The sequence below is a fragment of the Microcaecilia unicolor genome, chromosome 2 (genome assembly GCF_901765095.1).
Source record: "Microcaecilia unicolor chromosome 2, aMicUni1.1, whole genome shotgun sequence".
In the NCBI taxonomy this organism is placed as follows: domain Eukaryota; kingdom Metazoa; phylum Chordata; class Amphibia; order Gymnophiona; family Siphonopidae; genus Microcaecilia; species Microcaecilia unicolor.
In genome coordinates, this window is record NC_044032.1 from 28,597,191 (window position 1) to 28,620,979 (window position 23,789).

Below are 23,789 nucleotides of genomic sequence, written 5' to 3' on the forward strand. Positions count from 1 at the left end.
TACTGAATGGTACTTAGCCACCAACAGCCTGCCAGTATCCACTTACTTTCTGGGAGTTATAGTTTGTTGGTTTCAAACCAGCTATCCTATTCTCTGTAGTGTCTAATGACTTGTAAGGAAAGGGGGCATTAATAGATCACTTAGAAAACAGGAGCGCAACAAATTAAAGCAGGAATTGGATGCAATTAAAACAGCTTCTATCACTGCACAGAATCATACCAATTTCTTACCACTGCCTCAAAGAATAAAACCACCTGAGAATAGAGATCACAGTAGGCTCAGGTAGACTACGACATGTGGTACAGAAGCATCCGCCCTCACAATTGCTGCCCCTACAGAATTCTTTTGCTCCATTTCAGCACTGTGATGCTCCAGAAAATAGAACCGAAGTAGAACAAAAACCAATGAAGGTGTCAAGTGAAGAGACACCCCCAAAACACTAAGAAAGAATCTTTTAACAGAAAACTGTTGCTGCTACGGGATTCCATTATCAAGAGGCATTAAAACTTTGGAACACAGCTCAAGGGGCCCAGCAAAGTAAAATGTCTTCCATGCTCCTCAGCTACCAGGAGTACCAAGCAAATACTGACTATAATCAAAGAAGAAACTAAGGAGTAACACTGATGTTGTTATCCACTTGGGAACAAATGATCTGGCCAATACCCCCCCACTTGCAGCACAGAGAACTTTTCAGGAGCTGGGGGAGGAGTTACAATCTTTGGTGGAAACAGTAGCTTTTTCTGAAGTACTACCTACTTTTGGAAAGGGAGGGGAAAATTAGGTTCTTACCTTGATAATTTTCTTTCCTTTAGTCACAGCAGATGAATCCATTAACTGATGGGTTGTATCCACCTACCAGCAGGTGGCGATAGAGAACACTGAAAGCACATGGTGTTCCTGGACACCTAGCCCCCCCTGCCTTCAGTATATGAAATTTCCAAAGCAGAGTGAATAAGAAAGGCAAAATAACAAACTTTCCTCACAGAGAACAAACGCCCCTAAACCGGAGCAATAAACAAACAAAGGAGGGACATTATCAACCTCCTGTAATAAAAACAACATGTAGTAACTCTGATAGCTTGTCTTCAAGTACTCCTGATGAGGCACAATGTCTGTATGCAACATCTGTACAAAAACTAAAGTCAGACAGGGAGGGATCATGGATTTATCCACTGTGACTAAAGGAAAGAAAATTATCAAGGTAAGAACCTAATTTTCCCTTCCTTGTCATCAACAGCAGATGAATCCATTAACTGATGGGATGTACGAAAGCCATCCCTAAGTAGGGTGGGAACAGGCAACTCCACGAGCAAGCACTTGCGCTCCAAAATGCGCTCCAAAATGCGCATCCTGCCACGCTGCCACATCCAGCCTGTAATGCCGCACAAAAGAGAGCTGAGAAGCCCAGGAAGCCACACGACAGATCTCTTGAAGAGAAAAGACACCCATTTCAGTCCACGAAGAGGACATTACCCTTGTAGAGTGCACTTTAAACGCTTCAGGCGGCGACCGCCCTGAAAGCAGATAAGCAGAAAAAAAATGAGTTCCTTAAGCCAGCGGGCTATAGTGGCCTTAGACGCCAGAAACCCCCATCGGGGACCTGCCAACAGAACAAATAAATGATCAGAATTCCTAAACTCATTTGACATCTGCAGATACTGCCACAGAGCCCTGCGGACCTCCAAAAGGCGCAACTGCCCAAACGAGTCTGGAAACTCCTCCTTACAAAAGGAAGGAATAAAAAATGGGCTGGTTCAGGTGAAAAGCTGAAGCCACTTTAGGCAGAAAGAAAGGCACCGTACGAACAGTTACCCTGGATTCCGTGAACTGTAGAAAAGGATCCCGATAGGAAAGAACCTGAAACCAGACAGTCTTCTTGCCGACGTCATTGCCACTAAAAAAAAACTGTCGAGACACATCTTTCTCAAAAGCCCATTAAAAGGCTCAACCGGAGATCGCTGGAGCGCCTTCAACAGGAGCCCCAGGTTCCAAGCCGGACAGAGCGACCGCAAAGGAGGACGAAGACGAAGCGCCTCTCTGAGAAATCAGACAATATCCGGAAGAGCAGCAAGGGACAAGCTGGAGACTTTCCCCCGGAAGCAGGCCAACGCTGCCACTTGACCTCGAAGGAAATTGTAGGCCAGGCCTTTTTGTAGCCCGTCCTGCAACAAGTCAAGCAAAAGCGAGACTGTAGCCAGAGTCGGCGAGATAGACTTTGGAGTACACCACGCCACAAAAGTGCGCCAGATCTGAGCATAAGTCGCAGAGGTAGACCGCGTGCGAGCCTGCAAGAACGTGGCAATAACCTTATTAGAATAGCCCTTGTCCCTCAATTGCGCCCTCTCAAAAGCCAGGCCGTAAGACCAAAGCAGCAAGGATCTTCCACAGTCACCGGTGTCAGGTTCTCAAGGATAAGTCTGGAATCGTGAGCCCTTGGGCTGCTGATGGGGAGCGGCAGCAGCAGGCAAAAACCCACCAACTAGGACTGGATAGGATACAGGATTCTCAAGCAGAAAAGAAACAACACAAGCTTGGCTAGAACAGGGTGCAAGGTACAGGGTCTCAAACAGGCAGGAAACAAACACAAGGTTCACAACCAGAAGGGAAAGGAAGCCAAAAGGAGTGGAGGAGTGGCCTAGTGGTTAGGGTGGTGGACTTTGGTCCTGGGGAGCTGAGGAACTGCGTTCGATTCCCACTTCAGGCACAGGCAGCTCCTTGTGACTCTGGGCAAGTCACTTAACCCTCCATTGCCCCATGTAAGCCGCATTGAGCCTGCCATGAGTGGGAAAGCGCAGGGTACAAATGTAACAAAAAAAAAAAAAAGCAGACAGGGAAGGACTAGATTCAAGACAGGATTCAGGAGACTCAAACAGGCAAGAAATACAGACTAGGGACACTAAGAAACAAGGCTAAGCAAGACAAGGCAGAAGTGCACTAAGCACAAACAACAACCTGGACCTTGGCATTGCCAAAGGCAAAGCAGAAAGTTTCCAGGTGGCTAATAAGCCCATCAGCAGCTGAGGCTCAAGCTGCAGCAATCTCAAGGCAGCTAAGGGTGAAGCTAGCTGCCAAACATCCAAGCAAGACTGGAGGGCTACAATATCTGGACCGGACCGAAAAGAGTCTGGAAAGTCTATGGCAGCCACCGGTTCTGGCAACCAGAGGGCAAGAGGAGCACAAACCAAGAAAATAGTCACAATCATGACAACCGGACCCTGAACTAAAGTTCAGAACCCGAGGCAAAGGAAGAGGCGCGTCCACCAGATCCGCATCCACGTACCACGGACGCCTTGGCCAATCCGGGGCGATGAGTATCACCAATCCTCGGTGCAGGCGAATCCAAAGTAGTATTCACCCTATCAAGAGCCAAAAAGGGAACACATACAGGAGAACCAAGAGCAAAGGTTGAGCCAGAGCATCCAACCCCGCCGAGTGACGATCTCTCCTTCTGCTGAAAAAGCGAGGGACTTTGGCGTTTACGCTTGACGCCATGAGGTCCAAGCCTGAAGTCCCCCCATTTGGCACAAATCTGAAGAAAAACTTCTTCTGACAGTTCCCATTCTGCTGGGTCGATTTGATGTTTGCTGAGGAAATCGGCTAGTACGTTGCTCTGACCGGCTATGTGAGCCGCAGACAGCAGCTCTAGGTGGCGCTTGGCCCAGTCGCAGATCAGACGCCTCCGCAGCCAAGGCCCTGCACAGAGTGCCGCCCTGACGATTGACGTGGGCCACTGCTGTCCTGTTGTCCAACAGAACTCGGACAGGAAGACCCTTCAGCATCCTATGGAAGGCCAGAAAAGCCTGGAATATCGCTCTCAGTTCCAAGCGATTGATGGCCCATCCCGCTCCCGCGGTGGACCACAGACCCTGAGCAAAGCGACCCCGGCAACGAGCTCCCCAGCCCGAAAGGCTGGCATCCATTATCACCAGACACCAAAACGGAAGAGCCAGCGGCATCCCCTGCCATATCATGCTGTTGGAAAGCCACCTTGGTATTCCTGGGAAATCGGAGACCATTGCTGAAGCAGAGCAAGCTGCAGCGGTCTCATGTGAGCTCTCGCCCAGGGAACCACCTCTATGGTGGCCGTTATCGATCCCAGAGCTGAACAAAGTCCCAAGCTTGGGGGCGAGGCATCCGAAGGAGCATGCGGCCCTGATTCTGAAGCTTGAGACGCCTGTTGTCGGGAAGAAAAACGAACCCCGAAGCCGTGTCGAACTGGACCCCCAAATACTCGAGAGACAAAGGTGGTCAGGTGACTTTGGGCATACTGACTACCCAACCCAGAGTCTGAATAACTGTAACAACTCTGGCTGTGACAAGTCGGCTTTCGTCTGCCGAATCCGCTCTGATTAGCCAGTCCTCGAGATAAGGGTGAACTCTGATACCCTCTCGCCTGAGAAAGGCAGCCACCACTACCATCACCTTGGAAAAAATCCGAGGGGCAGTTGCCAGGCCGAAAGGCAAGGCGCGAAACTGGAAATGTTGGCTCAATACCGCAAACCGGAGAAACCGCTGATGTAGCTGCCAGATGAGAATATGCAAATACGCTTCCTTGAGGTCCAGAGATGTGAGAAACTCTCCTGGCTGTACCGCCACAATGACGGAGCGCAGGGTTTCCAAACGGAAGTATTGCACTCCTAAGGCCTCACTGACTCTGCGTAAGTCGAGGATAGGTCTTAACAACCCGCCTATTCGAGGCACCACAAAATAGATGGAGTAGCGACCGCAGCCGTGTTCGGCGGGAGGAACTGGAACCACCGCTCCGAGCTACAGCAACACCTGCAAGGTCTTGTTTACCGCTGCCCGCTTGACGGCAATGCCGCATTGGGATTCCAAAAAATACGCTTCTCTCACCAGGGCAGCGAATTCTAGTCGGTAACCTTCTCTGATCAGGTCCAGAACCCACTGATCCGAAGTACCCTTGGTCCACTCCTCGAGAAAAAGGGAGAGGACGACCCCCTACTGCGGGAACCAACGAGTGGACCGGCGCCCCATCATTGTGGAGGACGCCCCTGAACTCCTGGGCATTGCCCGGATGCCGCAGCGCGTTTGTCCGAACAAAAGGAGTTCCTCTACTGGAAACGGGTACGTTGACCAAACTCCACAGAGCGCCCCAGGCGATATCTGCGAGGTTCGCGAAAACGTGGCCTGGAAGAGGAGGGAAAAGAAGGACTTTTGGAAGAAGGCCTCAGCCTATCCTCAGGCAACCGTTGGGACTTAGAGTCCCCTAGGTCCTTACCAATCTTCTCCAAATCCTCCCTAAATAAAAGAAGGCCCCAAAAGGGTAACCTCACCAGCCTTTGTTTAGAGGCCATGTCAGCTGCCCAATGCCGGAGCCAAAGAAGGCGGCAGGCAGCAACCGCCACAGACATCAGCCGAAGCTCTGACCAGATCATAAAGGGCATCAGCCAAAAAAGACAGGGCAGACTCCATACGCGGGCCGACCTCATCGAGGGAACCCGCTCCATCGGCGAGCTGCTCAACCGCCTGCTGCAACCAGAAAAGGCAGGCCCGGGCTGCATAGGAACTGCAAATAGCCGCCCATAAGGACAGGCCCGAGATTTCAAAGGACCGCTTCAGCGCAGATTCCAGCCGCTGGTCCTGCATATCTTTCAAAGCGACCCCTCCCTCCACCAGGAGAGTAGTCTTTTTAGTCACAGCCATGACTAAAGAATCCACTTTAGGCATCCCAAAGAGGGCCAACTGACTTTCACTCAGAGGATAAAGGTGCACATAGCCCTGGCCACCTTCAAGGGACCATCAGGGTCAGACCATTGAGCTGAAATAAGCTCTTGGATGGAAGCATGCACGGGAAAAGCCCGAGAAGGCTTCTTAGTAAAGCCATTCTAGGATTAATAGAAGAGGCAGCGCCCTCGTCAGGATCTTCAATACAAAGGGCCTGTAAGGCATCAGAAATGAGAGCTGGCAGCTCGTTGCAGTGGAAAATCCGAACCGCTTTAGGGTCATCCAACTCCTGTGGCAAGCAGCCACCCTCGTCTGGATCATCAGTCCGTGAGGGCCTGCCAGACCCCTAAGACTCCCCGAAACTAGTCCACAGGGGGGAACAGAGTGAAGAGTCCCCCTCAGTCGGGGTATTCAATCGTCTACGCTTAGCGTCAGCCAAAAGCTCGGGGGAAGAAATAAAGTCTCCAGCAGACGCTGGGCTGTCAAGAACTGGAGGCAACCCAGTCCGAAAGGAATTGTCAGGAGCCTCAGGCAGTACTTTTTATATAACATAAAAGCCTTTGGCATCAGCAGCACAAATTCAGGGGAGAAAAACTCACCCTGCGCATCCACCCCCACATTGGGGGAAGCGGAGACAATAGCTCCTCTAGAAACCTCTAAACGAGGCGTCCCCCTGAACTCAGACCCCTCCGCAACCGCGAGGGTCGAGTCACGTGGCGCCTCCAAGATGGTGCCCGCTGCCAACTCCGTCGGGCGGGAAGAATCACCGCCCACCATGCTCGTGCCAGCATTAGCATCAAGGCAGCATGTGCTGCAAAGCTCCGCTGCTGATCTGCATTTCCCCACAGTGGGAGCAGCGCTTAACCCCTTCAGCAGCCATCCAATACAGAAAACAAAATGGCGCATTCGCGCCAAAACTTACCCCACACAGAGCGCTGTCAGCGGGAACCTCCCCGGAGGAGCTGGGCACTACCTCTCACCTCAGGAGACAGTCAAACGAGCTTCAGTCAAGCTACACCGAACCGAGAGCTCTGGAGAAAGCCTCTTTTTATTTTTTTTTTTAAACTGTGAAGAAAGTTAGGGCAGGCAGCCACAGAGGAACTCCGGGAGGAGGGGGAATGGGGTAAGGCAGGGACAGGGAAAACCAAGTATGCCTTTAAAGTGGGCACCACCAGCCACAACAACCCCCGCTCTACTGGCAAAGCACAGGAGCCACCCCAGGCAGAAATCCAGGAGCTGAGAAAGCGACGGCCACACCTGCTGGGAGATAGAGATATACTGAAGGCAGAAGGGGCTGGGCGTCCAGGAACACCATGTGCTTTCAGTGTTCTCTATCTCCACCTGCTGGTAGGCAGATACAACCCATCAGTTAATGGATTCATCTGCTGTTGATGACAAGGAAAGAAAAATTTATAAAATACCAAGAATTTCAATAGGTGGCTTAAAGCCTGGTGTCATCAAGAAGATTTTAAGTACATAGGAGGATAGGGCAATACATGGAAAAACAAAATACTATATTGTAACGATGGGCTGCATTTCACTGTGGCAGGAAAAAAAATCCTTGGTGAGAAATTCAGACAATATGTTTCTAGGAGTTTAAACTAGAAGGTGGAGGTGGCATATGGAGGCAGGTCATTTACAGTGGTCACCCCAGCTAAAGACAAGATGTGACAGTAGTAAAGAAAACAATGGAAAAACAACAATCTTAGCAAATTACTTCTTATCAACACAGCAGAAAGTGAGACTGCCACTGAAATGTAGCTAGAAAACGATGACGACAAATGCTCAAAGTCTAAGAAACAAAGTTCATGATCTGCAAGCCCCGATGTTAGAGGCAGACTTAGACATTGTTGCTATCACAGAGACATGGTTCAATGATTCTCACAAATGGGATGCAAACATACCCGGCTACAATCTATTTAGGAAGGATAGAGGTGGTCGTAAGGGTGGAGGAATAGCTGTATGTGAGAGACTGAAATGCCAGGGGCCTGGGGAAAGAAAGAAGTGATATGGATCATCTTTAAAAGAGATGATGGAACCTCTGTCCACATGAGTGTTGTCTACAGAGCTCTGACATAAATCGGAGGAACCAGATCTAGTTACAGATATCCAAAAGTTGGGAAAGAAAAGAGGTGCTGTTGCTGGGAGATTTCATCATGCCAAATACAAATTGGAAAGTTCCATCTACAGAATCAGAAAGAAGTAGAAATAATGTGGATGCCTTTCAAAGTGCTCTTACTCAGACGAATAGTGAGAACCCACCAGGGAGGGAGCGACGCTGGATCTGGTGCTCACAAATGAGGAAAGTGCGTCTAATGTCTGAGTGGGTGCCCACCTGGGCGGCAGTGATCAACAAACAGTTTGGTTTGATATAACAGCTAAAGGGGAGGGCAGCCACTCTAAACTCAAAGTCCTGGATTTCAAGCGTTCTGACTTTAGTAAAATGGGGAAACAACTGAAGAAAAAACTGATGGGCTGGGAGGACAAACTGTGATCCAGGCTGAAAGGAGCTGTAAGTATGGCTACTAACCTTTATGAAAGGAGAGTAAATAAAAGCAAGTGAAAAAAAAGGAAACTGATAAGGTTCTCCAAACAAGTGGCTGAGAAAATAAAGGCTAAAAGAGTTGGCATTCATGAAATACAGAAAAACTCAATAGGACCACAGAGAGGAATACCGGATGAAACTGAAAAAAGCCAAGAGAGATATACGTCTGGCGAAAGCTCAAGAATAAATGGATAGAAATGAAAGGAGGGGCAACAAGAATTTTTTCAGGAATATTAGTGAAAGGAGGAAGATTAAAAATGGAATTGTGAGATTGAAAGATGCTATGAATCGCTATGTGGATAAAGATGAGAATGGAGCAGATATCCACAATGAATGGGAAAATTAGGTTCTTACCTTGGTAATTTTCTTTCCTTTAGTCATAGCAGATGAAGCTATTACGTATGGGTTATGTCCATCAACCAGCAGGGGAGATAGAGAGCACTCAAACTTTCACAGTGCCCTCTTGGCCAACTAGCTCCACTGCCTCTTCAGTATTTGAAGCTTCCAAACCAGTATGGCAAAGCGCAATGGGAATCACAAGAGCTTTCCTCACAGCGAACGATGGCCCATCACAAGGGCATGAACTCATAAAGGAGGGAATGCACATCCTCCTGGAGGGAATAAACTCATCCTCCTTACTGTATAAGTGGAGGTGAACACACGCGCCTCCTGGAGGGAATCACACATCCTCCCAACACACTGGAGGGAATGAACTCATCCTCCTATTTATAGAACTGGAGGGGAACACACGCGCCTCCTGGAGAGAATCAACACATCCTCCAAAAAAAACATGCTGGAGGGAATGAACACATCCTCCTAAATTTAAACTGAACATGAATCCTGAAGATTGTTTTCCAACTTTCTCCCAAGGAAGGAACTTCAGGAAATTAGAACAGAACCTGAAAAACAGATTCACAGCATACAGACAATCATACAGGGAGGGCTCATGGCTTCATCTGCTATGACTAAAGGAAAGAAAATTACCACGGTAAGAACCTAATTTTCCCTTCCTTGTCATCAAGCAGATGAAGCCATTACGTATGGGATGTAACAAAGCAATCCCTAGATAGGGTGGGAACAAGCCACACAACGCGCTAGCACTTGTGCACCAAAACGCGCATCCCTCCTGGCAGCCACATCCAGCCTGTAATGTCGGGCAAAGGAGAGCTTAGAAGCCCATGTTGCTGCACTGCATATCTCTTGAAGAGAGAGTGCTCCAGTTTCAGCCCAAGAGGAAGAAATCGCTCTAGTAGAATGTGCCTTAAAGGCTACAGGCGGAACCCTGCCGGCCAGCAGATAAGCTGAAAAGATAGTTTCTTTGAGCCAGCGGGCAATAGTGGCTTTAGACGCTGGAGACCCTCTGCGAGAACCGGATAGCAAAACAAACAGATGATCAGAAGTCCTGAAAGAGTTAGTAACTCGCAGATACTGCAGCAGAGTCCTGCGCACATCCAAAAGGTGCAGCTGCCCAAAAGATTCTGGAAACTCTTCCTCTGAAAAAGAGGGCAAGAAAACAGGCTGGTTTAAGTGAAAAGCTGAAACCACCTTAGGCATAAAGGAAGGCACGGTCCGAACCGTGACTCCGGACTCTGAAAATTGCAGAAATGGGTCTCTACAGGACAGCGCCTGGAGCTCTGACACCCATCTCGCCGAGGTAATGGCCACCAGAAAAACGGCCTTCAGTGACAAGTCTTTCTCCGATGCTCGCCGAAGCGGCTCAAAAGGAGATGCCTGCAGGGTTTTCAAAACTAGCCCCAGGTTCCAAGCTGGACAGGGTGCTCGCACTGGAGGTCGGAGCCAAAGCACCCCTCTAAGAAACCGTGCCACATCTGGGTGAGCAGCCAAAGACACGCCTTCCACCTTACCACGAAGGGAGGCCAACGCTGCCACCTGCACCCGCAGGGAATTATAGGCCAAGCCTTTTTGTACACCTTCCTGCAAAAAGTCCAGAATCGGCGAGACAGGAGCCCGCATTGGAACAATGGCTCTGGAAGCACACCAAGACTCAAACAGGCACCAAATCCTGGCATAAGCCACGGAAGTGGACCGCTTGCGGGCTTGCAGGAGAGTGGAAATAACTTTATTGGAATAACCTTTATCCCTCAATTGCGCCCTCTCAATAGCCATGCCCTAAGACCAAAGCGGCCGGCGTCCTCCATGGCTACCGGTCCCTGAGTCAACAGGTTCGGTACCAGAGGTAACGGCAGAGGAGCCTCCAGGAGCATCTGTCGGAGGTCTGCATACCAAGGTCTCCTTGGCCAATCCGGGGCGATGAGGACCACTTCTCCTGGGTGCAGCCGAATCCGCAAGAGCAGGCGCCCTATCAAGGGCCATGGGGGAAACACATAAAGTAGACCCGGAGGCCAGGGTTGAGCCAAGGCATCCAACCCCGCCGAGCGAGGATCTCTCCGTCTGCTGAAGAAGCACGGGACTTTGGTATTGGCACTTGTCGCCATTAGATCCATCACGGACTTGCCCCATTTGGCACAGATCTGCAGGAATACTTCGTCTGCCAGATTCCATTCTGCTGGATCGATCTGATGCCTGCTCAGATAATCGGCCTGCACATTGCTCTGACCTGCAATATGAGCTGCCGACATACACTGAAGATGCAGCTCGGCCCAGTGGCAAATCAGTTCGGCCTGCGCGGCTAGTGCTCTGCACCTTGTTCCGCCTTGTCGATTTATATAGGCCACCGTTGTCGTGTTGTCCGACATCACTCTGACAGCCAATCCTTCCAGGGTCACTTGAAAGGCCAGAAGCGCCTGAAACACCGCTTTCAACTCTAGGCGGTTGATGGACCACTCCGACTCCTCGGGTGTCCATAGACCCTGGGCATGCTTCCCCTTGCAGTGTGCGCCCCAGCCCTTCAGGCTGGCATCTGTTACCACTAGGCACCAAACGGGGAGCGTCAGCGGCATTCCTCGCCGCAGCATGCTGTCCGAGAGCCACCACTCCATGCTGAGACGGGCCGCAGGGAGCCAAGGAAGTCTGCATTGGTAATCCTGAGAAATAGGAGACCATCTCCGGAGTAGGGAATACTGTAGAGGTCTCAGGTGCGCTCTCGCCCAGGGTACCACTTCCATCGTGGCTATCATCGATCCCAGCAGCTGGACAATGTCCCAAGCTCGCGGGCGGGGCATCCTCAGGAGCAGACGGACCTGATTCTGAAGCTTGCACCGCCTTAGCTCGGGTAGGAACACATAGCCCGAGACTGTGTCAAACCTGGCCCCCAAAAACTCTAGAGATTGTGAAGGGGACAGGTGACTTTTGGCCATATTGACGACCCAGCCTAGAGATTGCAGTACTGAGACCACTCTGGCTGTAGCTTGTAAGCTCTCTGTTGCAGAGTCTGCTCTGATGAGCCAGTCGTCTAGGTACGGGTGAACCCTGATACCTTCTCGCCTGAGAAAAGCAGCTACTACCAACATTACCTTCGAAAAGGTTCGGGGAGCTGTGGCGAGGCCAAAAGGCAAGGCCCTGAACTGGAAATGTTTTCCCAACACCGCAAACCTCAGAAACTTCTGGTGCGGGGGCCAAATCGATATGTGCAAGTAAGCTTCTTTCAGGTCTAGAGACGTGAGAAACTCTCCTGGCTGAACCGCCGCAATGACGGAGCGCAGGGATTCCATGTGGAAATGCCGCACTCTCAGGGACTTGTTCACTTCTTTTAAGTCTAGAATAGGGCGAAAGGACCCACCTTTTCGCGGCACCACAAAGTAGATGGAGTATCGGCCGCAGCCTTGCTCGGCGGGAGGCACCGGGGTCACTGCCCCTAACTGAATCAGACCTTGTAAAGTCTCCTCCACCGCCGCCCGTTTGACGGCAGAACCGCATCGGGACTCCACAAACACGTCTCTTACTGGAGCGTTGAATTCTATTCTGTATCCATCTCTGATCAGGTCCAGAACCCACTGATCTGAGGAAATCTTGGCCCACTCCTCGAAAAAGAGGGAAAGCCGTCCTCCGATGACAGGCATCGAGGAGAGGGCCGGCGCACCATCATTGAGAGGGTCGCCCCTGAACTCCTGGTCTTGAGCCACCGGCTGCGGAACGCTTGTCCGAGCGAAAGGAGTTCCTCTGCTGACCACGGGCACGTGAAGTGAACCCAGCAGAACGCCCCGGGCGGTACCTTCTAGCTTCACGGAAGCGAGGTCTGTACGAGGAGTGGACCGCCTGGCCCAGAGGAAGGCCTCTGCCTATCTTCGGGCAAGCGCTGGGGTTTTGGATCACCCAGGCCTTTCACAATTTTCTCTAACTCCTCACCAAATAGGAGAAGTCCTTAAAAAGGCAACTTCACCAACCTTTGCTTAGAGGCCATGTCCGCTGCCCAGTGTTGTAGCCACAGACGACAGCGAGCCGCCACTGCTACTGCCATTTGTTTAGCCGAAGCTCTGACAAGGTCATAAAGGGCATCAGCCAGAAAGGACAAGGCCACCTCCATCCACGGAGCCACATCCAAGAAGGGCTCCGCTCCATCTCCGGGCTGAGCCACTGCCTGTTGCAGCCAAGCTAGGCAGGCTCTCACAGCTTAACAGCTGCATGCAGATGCCCGAACAGTGAGACCTGCAATTTCAAAGGACCGTTTCGAAGCTGTTTCCAGCCTACGGTCTTGAATATCCTTCAGGGCAACACCTCCTTCAACAGGGAGGGTAGTTCTCTTTGTCACCGCAGTGACTAGGGCATCCACTGTAGGCATTTGAAAACGAGCCATATGTCCCTCACGCAGAGGGTATAACTGCCCCATAGCCCTGGAAACTCTCAAAGGTCCCTCGGGGTCAGCCCACTGAGCCAAAACAAGCTCTAGGATGGAGTCATGCAAAGGGAAGGCCCGAGCAGCTTTCTTGGTACTAGCCATCCTGGGATTACCCGAGGAGGCCATGCCACTGTCAGGATCTTCAATCGAGAGGGCCTGCAGGGTATCTGAAATAAGCGCTGGCAGCTCATCACGGTGGAAAATCCTCACCGTGGAGGGATCATCCAGATCCTGTGGTAAATCCGCACCTGACTCTGGTTCCTCAGACCAAGAACGTCTGTCAGAGTTCTCCGAATCCTCACACCCCGACCACGGGGGGGGAAAAGGTGCACCACAATCTGAAGGGGAATTAACCCTTCTGCGCTTATCTTTAGGCCAAGCATCCGGGAAAAAAGCCTCACTGGGCAGTCCCAGGCCAGAATCCATCGGGGGGGCAATCAGAGGAGCCTCAGGCGACCCTTGAGGAAGGGCTCTTTTCATCATGTATGCTTTATGCAGCAAAAGCACAAAATCCGGGGAGAAAATCTCACCCTGGGCACCCAAATCCTGTCCGGTGCTAGCCACTCCTGAAATAACCTCATCTCGAGGTGCCCCACCCGGCTCAGGTCTCTCCGTGTCCACGGAGGCCGCGCCATGCGGTGTAAGCAAAATGGCACCCGCTGCCAGCTCAGAGCAGGAAGAAACATCGCTCGCCATGCTCGGGCCGGCTCCTACGCCAATACAGCACGATTTACAGAGCCCTGCTGCTGATTTGCGCTTGCCACAAGTGGAACAGCGCTTTACATTGTCCGCAGCCATCGCCGAAAAACGGTGGTAAAATCCAAAATGGCGGTTTCGCGCCAAAATCGCCCCGATCGCAGGCCCACCCCGGAGGAGTTGGAAAACACTCTTACCTCAAAGGATCTAGTGTACAACTACGATCCTGCTGAAAATCAGGTCAAAAACCTCTGTTCCAGCGTCTCTGCGTTTAAAAACGCGACTTTTTTTTTTTTTTTATTAAGCTGTGAGGAAAGCAGAGGTATTGAAGACTCCGGAGGCTCAGATGAGTGGGAAAGGCAGGGAAAGGGCGAACCTATATGCCTGCATCCACTGTTGGTGGGTAAGGACAGGGAAAGCAAGGCAATATGTCCACATCCACAGAGGTATGGGTAAGGCAGGGAAAGGGCTAACCTATGTGCCTTTAAAGTGAAGCTGCTATAGCCTCCAACACCCCGGTTAACAACTGGCAAGCCAGGAACCACCTCCCGGCAGATTTTTCTGGAGCTCGAACAAGCTGCAGCCACCCTGCTAAGGGAGATAGAGAATACTGAAGAGGCAGTGGAGCTAGCTGGCCAAGAAGGCACTGTGAAAGTTTGAGTGCTCTCTATCTCCCCTGCTGGTTGATGGACATAACCCATACGTAATGGCTTCATCTGCTTGATGACAAGGAAATGCATGATCTTGAGTTGCATACACTGCCTCTATTATATGCAGATCTTTCATGCATACTCCATTTTGGATATCCTGAAATCCTGAGTGGCAAGAGATACCAGCACCATAACATAACCAAAGACCGTAACTGGACATATCTTCTTCCTCTCCCTCTCTAAGTTCCCCCCCCCCCCCCCCCCCACAATGGTCTTTACCATACATGTACCTCAATATCACCTTGTTCATACCGGAATCGGCTAACGCTGTTTATGGTACTATTTAAGCCACATTGAGCCTGCAAAAAGGTGGGAAAATGTGGGATACAAATGTAACAAATAAATAAATATAAATATAGCACTGTTCACAGAAGAAAGTGTTTATGAACAACTAGAAAATCTGAAGCTGGACAAAGCCACAGAATCGGACGGGATCATCCTAGGATATTGACAGAGCTCAGAGAGGTTCTGGCAGGTACTCTTAAAGATTTGTTTAATAAATCCTTAAAGATGAGGGTGGTTCCATGGGACTGGAGAAAAGCGGATGTGGTCCTTCTTCACAAAAGCAATGACAGAGAAGCTGGAAACTACAGGCTGGTAAGCCCTACCAAACCAGACTGGCTGTCGCTTTGGCCAAGAGAAGGGCTGCTCAAAATCCTGTGAATTTGGGGCCCATCTGGACAAGAGAGTCAACTGCAGTAGCCACATATGTGCTCAGCTCCAGCACCTCTAGTGTTGCTGCCATGCAGCTCAAGAGTGGCAGGTAGTTCCAAACCTTGGGAATCAGCAGCTCACAGCGCCTGCAGCTTTGCTGCCCAATCCTCCAGGAGGAAAACCATCCCCAGAATGGTGTTGAAGCCAATTCCCAGATAATCCACAACCTGGAAAAGGTGCAAACAACTCTTCAAACAATTCACCACCCAACCAAGTTCCCCCAGGAGGGATATAACCTGAGAAGTTGCTCCCCTGGCCTCTAACTCAGAGTCAGCCCGAATCAGCTAATTGTCTAGAGGATGCACCCAAATGTCCAGACACCGGAGATGGGCTGCCACCACCACTGTGGAAAAGGTGCAAGGGGTGAGGGCTGTGGCAAGCCCAAAGAGCAAAGCTCGAAACTGGAAACTGCACCCAAACACACAGAAGTGGAAATACTTGTGATGATGCACAATGAGAACGTGCAGCTAGTCTTTCCTAAGGACCAAGGTGGTCAGGAACTTGCCTGACTGAAATGAGATCATCGACCAAAGGGTTCCCATGTGGAAGTGTTGTACCTGAAGAAAAGCATTCACTTCCTCGAAATCCAGGATGGGCTGAAAGGAGCCTTCCTTCTTGGGGACTATTAAATGAATGGAATAACGGCCCAGGCCTTGCTCCTCTAAAGGAATGGGTTCCACAACTGGAGGCGCCAGTCATTAGCTCTTTTGGACCCACAAAGAGCTCAACCTAAAGGACCTACCTGAGCCTGAGGTCGGTGGCGCAGGGCACCTAGCTGGCTAAAACTGGCTGCACTCCCCCCCCCCCCTCGTAGTCTCTCTGTAAAAGACCTCAGAGCTCTTGCCGCAGCTCAGGCAGATGGAGAGGCCGCACCTCTTTGGTGAGAGTCCACCGAGGCGGAGGAACACCAAGATCCCAGGGGAAAACAGCAGCAAAAACAAAAGTGGGGAACTGACCAGGCTAACCAGAGACAAATGAGACTTCAGTCGATTGTAGACAATTTATTGGTGAAGACTCGACACAGTACCATGTTGTTTCGGCTGGTAGCCTGCATCAGGAGTCTAAACAACAATAAAATATGACAAGGTGCTACAACAAGTATAAATAATACAATGAATAAAACAAAATATGTTTTAAAAAATATTTTTCCAAAGTAACAAAATAAAATATTGAAGAGCCTTCTAGACATGGCAGCACATCCAAAATGGCTGCAGCGGACCAGCACGACAAGTGCATGTCAGCAGAGCCCACCAAAATCAACCCCAACCAAGCTGCGATGGGGACGATGGCGCATCCAACAATGCCTGAACCAGGGAAGAGCGAGCACATGCGCCACAGACTCATGACGCTGCTCGCCATCAGATTACTCACAGTCCAGAGGATCCTAGAGAAACAGCTCAGGACACAATCAGGTGCTGTAACCCTGCCGACTCCCACAGGAACAAGCTGTGCCTGTAAGGGGAAACCGCTATTAACCGCGGGTTTTATTTTGGTATTTTTCAATGCAAGGAGGCAAGAGATCCAAAACCCCAGCAGGCAGCTCAGCACCAAGAGCAGCAGGGGAGGTAGGGAGGGAAATATCTGCACCTGCTGGTAGGCAGACATAACCCATTTGTCTCTGGATTGATCTGGGGGATGCTATGGAAGAAACATTATATAAGTCTTGTAATCTGGTAGTCTCTCCATCTCCATGGGAATGGGAAATGTTGTAATACACAGAAAGAGTGTAATTATTCACTCACTAATTTCCAGTACTAGAAGAAGTTAGAGACCAAGATGGTGAAGCATTTGTCATTAGAGATTTTTAACTGCAGAGTAGACAACCATCAGTCAGTCAGAGATACATTTAGGCTTAGTAGATCCTTTCTGCAATCAGGAAAACTGATTAGTTCCTTTGAGATCTAGGTTCAATTCCCAAGCCCAGCTTTCAATTCTCAGGATGCTGCAGAAGATTCCCAGCTATCGCCAGAGTGTACACCCATACCAGGTTTTGCAAAAAGCTATCGTATACAGCCCCAGTCAAAAGATTTCTACTGTGATGACTGGGTTACACAGGATAAGCATTAAAAACTAGAATAAAACTCCATGTAGTTGTGAATAATGACTCAATGACAACTGCAACAGAAGCCCAAAAAGCAGGAAACTGCCAGAGCCAAAATAAAATTTCATTTATATCAAAACACCATGAAGATAAGCCACGTGGACCAGAAAAAGTATTAGTACAATGTTTTGGGGAAGGAGTTAGGAACAGAAGATAAAAATACATATTCTTAGAACATAGAAATTCCATATTTAGTGTCCATATCAATCATTACCATAAAGAAAAAAGTAACATTTACCTGCACTTCTCTGACAAGCTGGGAAAGATCGGGCACACAGAATCCAATAGGTAAACCAACTTTGGTTGGGGTCTTGAATTTGTCTCCTATTTTGAAAGGGACATCGTCTAGGTAACTGAAAGGCCCTAAAATCAATAACAAGAATGCATAATGAAAACTGAAGGGCTCTGCAACATACCTGGATCACACATCATAGTACGTACTCAAAGCATGCACTAGCAATTCTGTTTGTCTGCCAAGAGGAATAATTTGAACCTATGAGTGAATAGCATCAGTCCAGCTTTACAATTTATGCTGTAGCACTATGCACACTAGGTACAGGAGATTCATGCTCAGATCCTCCATCTTACAGGTTTAGTCAGAGCTTGAGAGGGGGAGGGGGGATGGCTGCAGCTATTGTGACAGGTCCTGCAAACAAATGGTGCCAAGGGCTTTGCAAGATACCCCTCTTGTCTTTGGGCTAAACAACTTCCCAGTACTGGATGAGCAGTCCTTCTAAAGGATAGCAGATCAAAGTTGGAAGACTTAACATAACATAGCATAGTAGATGACGGCAGAAAAAGACCTGCAGGGTCCATCCAGTCTGCCCAACAAGATAAACTCATATGCGCTACTTTTTGTGTAAAAGGCAGGAAAGGGGGCAGGATATAAATTCTCACAGACACTGGTACCCAAATCTAAATGCATGACTTAGGGCAGCAAACAGAAATCAACAACATAATCTGATGGCAGATAAGGACTCTAAGACCCATCTAGTCAGCCCATTGTTTCCTAGTATAAGGCCAAAGACCACAACCAATTTGTCAATTTCTTTGCACTAAGGAACCTGTGCTTACTCCAGGATTTCTTAGAGGCCTCAATTATATCACCGTTATAGGTGCAGAGTCCCCACCCCTTTTATGGATTCTATCCCAGAATATCACATTTCATACAGCACCCCAGTTATTTTCTGTTCAACAACCCATGAGTTGAATTCCTTTGTAACCTGAAGCTGTCTAGGTAATCTCACTATATCACTGTATCTCAAACTATTATTTGGATTTGCTCACACCTTTTCAGTAGTAGCTCATTACTTCTCATCACTAGCCATCTTGTATTGCTGCTTTTAGGTCTTCCAGAAGTACTATAGCTGAAACTGAAAATACTAGGGGCTATGTAAATCCAAAATTTATTATTTAAAATGATGTTCCTCGGGGGGCTGGCCCAATAGCTTCCTGTTCCAGGGACCACCAGAGATGGGGATGCTAAAGAAGCAATGTTCATAGACTCCAGAGAAGCACAGAAAAAGCCATCAATCAACATTGACAGGTTGCCCGATTCAGGGTGTACATGACAGTCCTCAACTAGAGGAGGTACATTATGAAAGCTGGTTTCCATAAGGAGACAGTATTTAAAAAAAATGGAGAAGGACAAGGTGCCCCAAAGCAGGAGTAAGTAAGGCTTATGTCAAACCAAAAGAGACTGGCTCTGACTCAGCTAAAAACCCAATCAGGAAGAAAACATCATTCCAAAAAGAAACGGATATTATGACAAGAATATGGGGAGGCTGGTACATTTCCACCCATTGAGTCATTGTTTAACATCCCATCTCACCTACCATGAAAATCTGATGCCAACTTCCTAGTCGCCATTTAGAACCTGAAAAAGATTTAAAGAGAAATATTCAAAAAAATCTTTCAAAACCTAAAAAAACCACACATACAGAACATTATACATGCACTGTCTTAATGAGTGAAAACACTTGAGTTCATCTCTCCAATGGTGGCTGGTTTACTACAGTACATACTTTATTATATTTTATTTTTCCTTTACAAAATAGTAACAAGTAACCATTTGTTCCAGCAACACGGATTAAACAATTATAGGTATAGATACTCCTTAGAGAACATTGTAAAGCAAAAGAAACAAATACTCTTGGGAGTACAAAGAAAAAATAAAGTTGGGGAAAAACCCTTTAAATCCTTCTTAGACCTCAAAAGGCTGAGGGGGAGTGAGAAAATATTTAGGAGAATCCATAAGAAGTTTAAAAAAAAAAAAAAAAAAAAAAAAAAAAAACTTAAAAGTAACGCTAAACATGAGTCTAATTCACCCCATATAACACCATTATCCAACTTGCACTTGAATCTTCACCCCTTGAGATCATTTCATATCCAAAAAGGACTGCAACTGTACTGGACTAAAAAAAAAAAAAAAAATGTAGTCCCTCCATACTTAACTGAACATTTTCAGCCTTTCTAGTGTGTAGTACCACCTCGCGAGTACCTTATATGCATTTTCCTGTATTAATACACAAACCGAGGCATTCTGTACTTCCCCACATATACGTTCCCATTCCTGTTCTGTAAAATGGCATTGCAAATCCCTTTCCCATGCTCCCTTAAATGAGTATGCCCTTTCTTCATCCCCTTGAAAGAACCGGTATAACACCGAAATGGATTTTGAAACTTTCCCCAATAATATCCACAGATTTTCTAAGCTTTCCCTTTCTCGGGGCGTTCCTCCCCTCCAGCCCTGCTTCCCCATAAAATTTGTTACTTGTATGTATGCAAATCGGTCTCCCTCAGGGAACCCATACCTGGCCTTCAACTCCTCAAAAGTCCACATCCCTCTCCCATGCAGCACATCCCTGAATCTCCCCACTACCTTCTTTTCCCATCTGATAAATGTAGCGTTTTCTCTGCCCGCTCTAAACTTTGGTTCCCATCTGAGGGGGGCCAATGATGACACTCCTTCCAACAGCCCCCAACGTCTCCTCATCTCTCCCCATATTTCCAATAAATGCCAAAGATATGGACTACAATCCCCTCTTAGCCCTCTCCCTAAGCTCTCTGAAGTCCACAACAAGGACTTCAAGCTCCTTTGTGGCCAATATGATTGCTCCACTTGGACTGAGGGTTTCTCTGTTCCCCGTTCCCAATCTAAAATCATCTTCACCTGAGATCCCCAATAGTACCACCTCAAATTTGGAACCGCTCTCCCCCCTCCCACCCCCCACAATACGCTCTGTGCCAACTGCGGCTTCTTATTTCCCCATATAAAATTATATAACTCTGTAATCTTTTAATGAACTGCTTCGGCACTGCCATCGGGAGTGTCTAAAAGAGAAATATGCGCGGCAGCACATTCATTTTGATCACTGCCATCCTCCCACACCAGGACAACCACTTGCTTTTCTATCTCAACATATCATTTCTTATCTGTTCTTGTAGATGGCCATAATTTAGTTGAAATACCTTATCTAGATCCCCCGGTAGCTGTATCCCTAGGTATCGAATTTTTGGGGGTGCCCATTTAAATTCACATCTATCTCTCACGTCTGCCTCCTCTTCCTCGCTTAAGGATATTCCCATTATCTCACTTTTGTCCATATTTATCTTGAACCCTAAATATTTCTCGTACTCCTCAAATATCCCCTGAATTACTGATAGTGTTTCGCCAGGATCTTTTACATAAAGCAGCATGTCATCTGCAAATAGAGCTATACGGTGTTCTCTATCCCCCTACCCCAGGATGTTCTCGAATCCTCGCTGCTAACGGTTCTATATAGAGTGCAAAGAGGAGTGGGGACAGCAGGCAACCCTGTCTGGTTCCTCTACCTATCGGGAAGAATGGAGAGTATCCCCCATTGATGTTTAAGCATGCTCTCGGGTTCCTATACAATGCCTCCACCCATAGACTAAAATTCCCTCCTAATCCCATTCTATGGGACACCACCCATAGGAACCCCCAATTAACCCTATCGAATGCCTTTTCCGCATCCATCGATAGTATGTCTATTCCCGAATTTGTTTTGGGGGGCCTCCCATAGCAGGTGTAATGTTCTCCTAATGTTGTCCCCCACTTGTCTCCCTGGTATAAAACCTGATTGGTCTGTGTTTATTAATTTAGGCAACAGCCTTCCCAATCTGTTAGCCAACACTTTCGCAATGATTTTCGCACCCACATTCAATAAGCAAATGGGTCTATAGGACCCACACACCATCAGGTCTTTCCCAGGTTTGGGTAAGACCGTCACCCCTGCTTCCATCATGGAACCCGGGAGCTCTCCTCCTGCCAAGACCCCATTACCCACCCTCAACAACATCGGACTAACCAGACTCTCTAAATGTTTATAAAATCGTGCCGTGAAACTAGGGGAGGTAGATTATAAGTTGGCGACTTAGTGGAACAATGAATTATCCCTGGGCCTTCGAGGAGAACAGTTAAAGATTTATACATTGAACATTCCCAGGGTGACAGAGAACGTGTTGCTGAGAGAAACCTTGTTTAAGTTTGTCATGAGAATGTACTTTTACCCGCACAGGGCGATGAGGGCAGCAATGCGAGAGGATGATGCCTGTGCCAAGTGTGCGCACTCCCCAGCGGATCTGGGGCACATGTTTTGGACATGCCCGAGAGTTCTGGAATTCTGGAGACGGGTGTCTAGGCATGTGTCGGAGCTGTGGGGAGTGCGCTGGACCCCACACGCGTCCCAACTATTTGATCAGTTTAAGCTGTCGGTACCAGGGGTGGTGGGGTTGAAACCTTTTTTGAAGCGTGTGGTTCTCATGGGTAAAAAGGTTATCCTCCACCAATGGATAGTGGCAGAGCCCCCAACCTATCAGCATTGGAGATCCAGGATGATTGCTTTGTGCGCACTGGAACGCGGAGGGGTGGGTGACCTGGCCTCGTCCAAGGGAGATGCTTATTGCCAGAGGTGATCACCTTTCTGGGATTCATTAACCCCAGCAGCGCGTAGCAGAGTTCTGAATGCTTGAGTGGTTGGCCATGGAAACCCGGGGGGTGGGGAGGGGAGGGGTGGGGGGGAGGAGCCTGGGCATGGTTCGTAGTAAATGGATAGGTACTAGAGCAAGTATTAAGCAGTAGTTGCTTGTTCGTCTAACAGTTTATGATATGTTATACTGGCTCAAAGGGTTGAGAGGCTGCCTGGGTAGGGCGTGGAAAAGCTACATATACAGCTTCTGGGGTCTGTCATTTGGGCCTCTAATAGACGTAGAGGCTGGGGAGACGGTGTTGTAGAATTTATCGAATGAATGGTACCTAGATTGGCAAGCAGGATGGGGCTTAACCCACTTGAGGGGGGGTCTGATACTCCTGGATAGTCTGAATGGATGTTCTTCGCAAGTGTATTACTGCCCTACAGGAGTAAGGTGGTGAATTGTGTAGTGGCCTGGATGTGATAGAAACATTTACAGGCCCGCTGGGGGTCATAAGAACACAGACACCCGGTGGGCTGTTCAAGTACGGGCGCACTGCTGCAGGAGATAGTGTGCCTTAGGGTGGGAGAGCTCTATACAGTTGGTAGAACCAAGCTAGGAATTGCCTCAGTATCATGGCTGGGGGGGGGAGAAATCTGGGAGAAAATACTGTTATGATGGTTTTGGCGAAATTGAATCTGCTAATTGTTTCTTGGAGCTCATTGTGGTACTATGTAGTGTATTGGCTGTTATTTATACTTTCCATTTGTATTAAGCCATCAATAAAAACGATTGATATAGAAAAAAAACTGTGCCGTGAACCCATCCATCCCGGGGGCCTTGCCATTGGGAAGTTTTTTAATGACCCCCTGTATTTCCCCCAGTCCTATTGGTTCACCCATCCTTTGGCTCTCCTCTGCACTCAGTGTCTGCAGGGGTATCTGATCCAAATATCGATCTATACTATCTGGCTTAAAAATCCCTTCTCTATGTCAGAGTCTATGTACACCCAACCCCCTTTACTATCTCTAATTTTCTGTATCCTTGACTTTACCCTTTTCGCCCTCAGGCATCTTGCTAACATGGTGCTGGATTTATTTGCATATTCATAAAATTGCTGCTGTAATCGCGTTCTCATATATTCCACCTCTACCATCTGCACCTTTTCCAGTTCCCCCCTGATCTTTTTGAGTTCTGACCATACTCGTGGAGATGGGTTTCTCTGATGGGTACTTTCCAATTTGTTTAATCTGCCGCAAAGTTATCAATCGCCTGTCCCCTCTCTTTTTTTTTCCTAGCTCCCCATTTAATCAATATTCCCCTTACCACTGCCTTCATTGCATCCTATAATATCCCATCCCCAACTTCCCCAGTATCATTAATTCTCCAGTATTCCTGTATGCTAGCCTGAACCTCCTCCCTCACCTGCTCCTCCCCCAAGAGAGACTCATTAAGTTTCCAAGTGGTGATCCTCTTCCTACCGTTCCATCCCTATAATCTAATCCACACCAGTGCGTGGTCCAAAATTTGAACTGGTTCTATTTCCATCTCCATTATCATCGGTGCCCAGTTGCGATGTACCCACAGCCCATCTATCCTAGTATATGAGTTCGCTGCATGGGAGTAGAAGGTGTATCCCCTTTGTGT

The 23,789-nt window shown here is 48.5% G+C and overlaps 1 protein-coding gene across 2 annotated transcripts in view; it reads right to left on the minus strand.

The window, feature by feature from the left end:
- LOC115462833 (ubiquitin-associated protein 1-like) overlaps positions 1-23,789 on the minus strand; it is a 79,191-nt gene that overhangs the window by 33,509 nt on the left and 21,893 nt on the right. For both annotated transcript variants that reach the window (XM_030192866.1, XM_030192867.1), the window contains exons 2-3: positions 19,043-19,083; positions 17,446-17,570 (exon numbers count right to left, since the gene is read on the minus strand). In XM_030192866.1, the coding sequence (XP_030048726.1) occupies positions 17,446-17,570; positions 19,043-19,076 (159 nt within the window). In that variant the 5' untranslated portion in view covers positions 19,077-19,083. The remainder of the gene's footprint in view (positions 1-17,445; positions 17,571-19,042; positions 19,084-23,789) is intronic.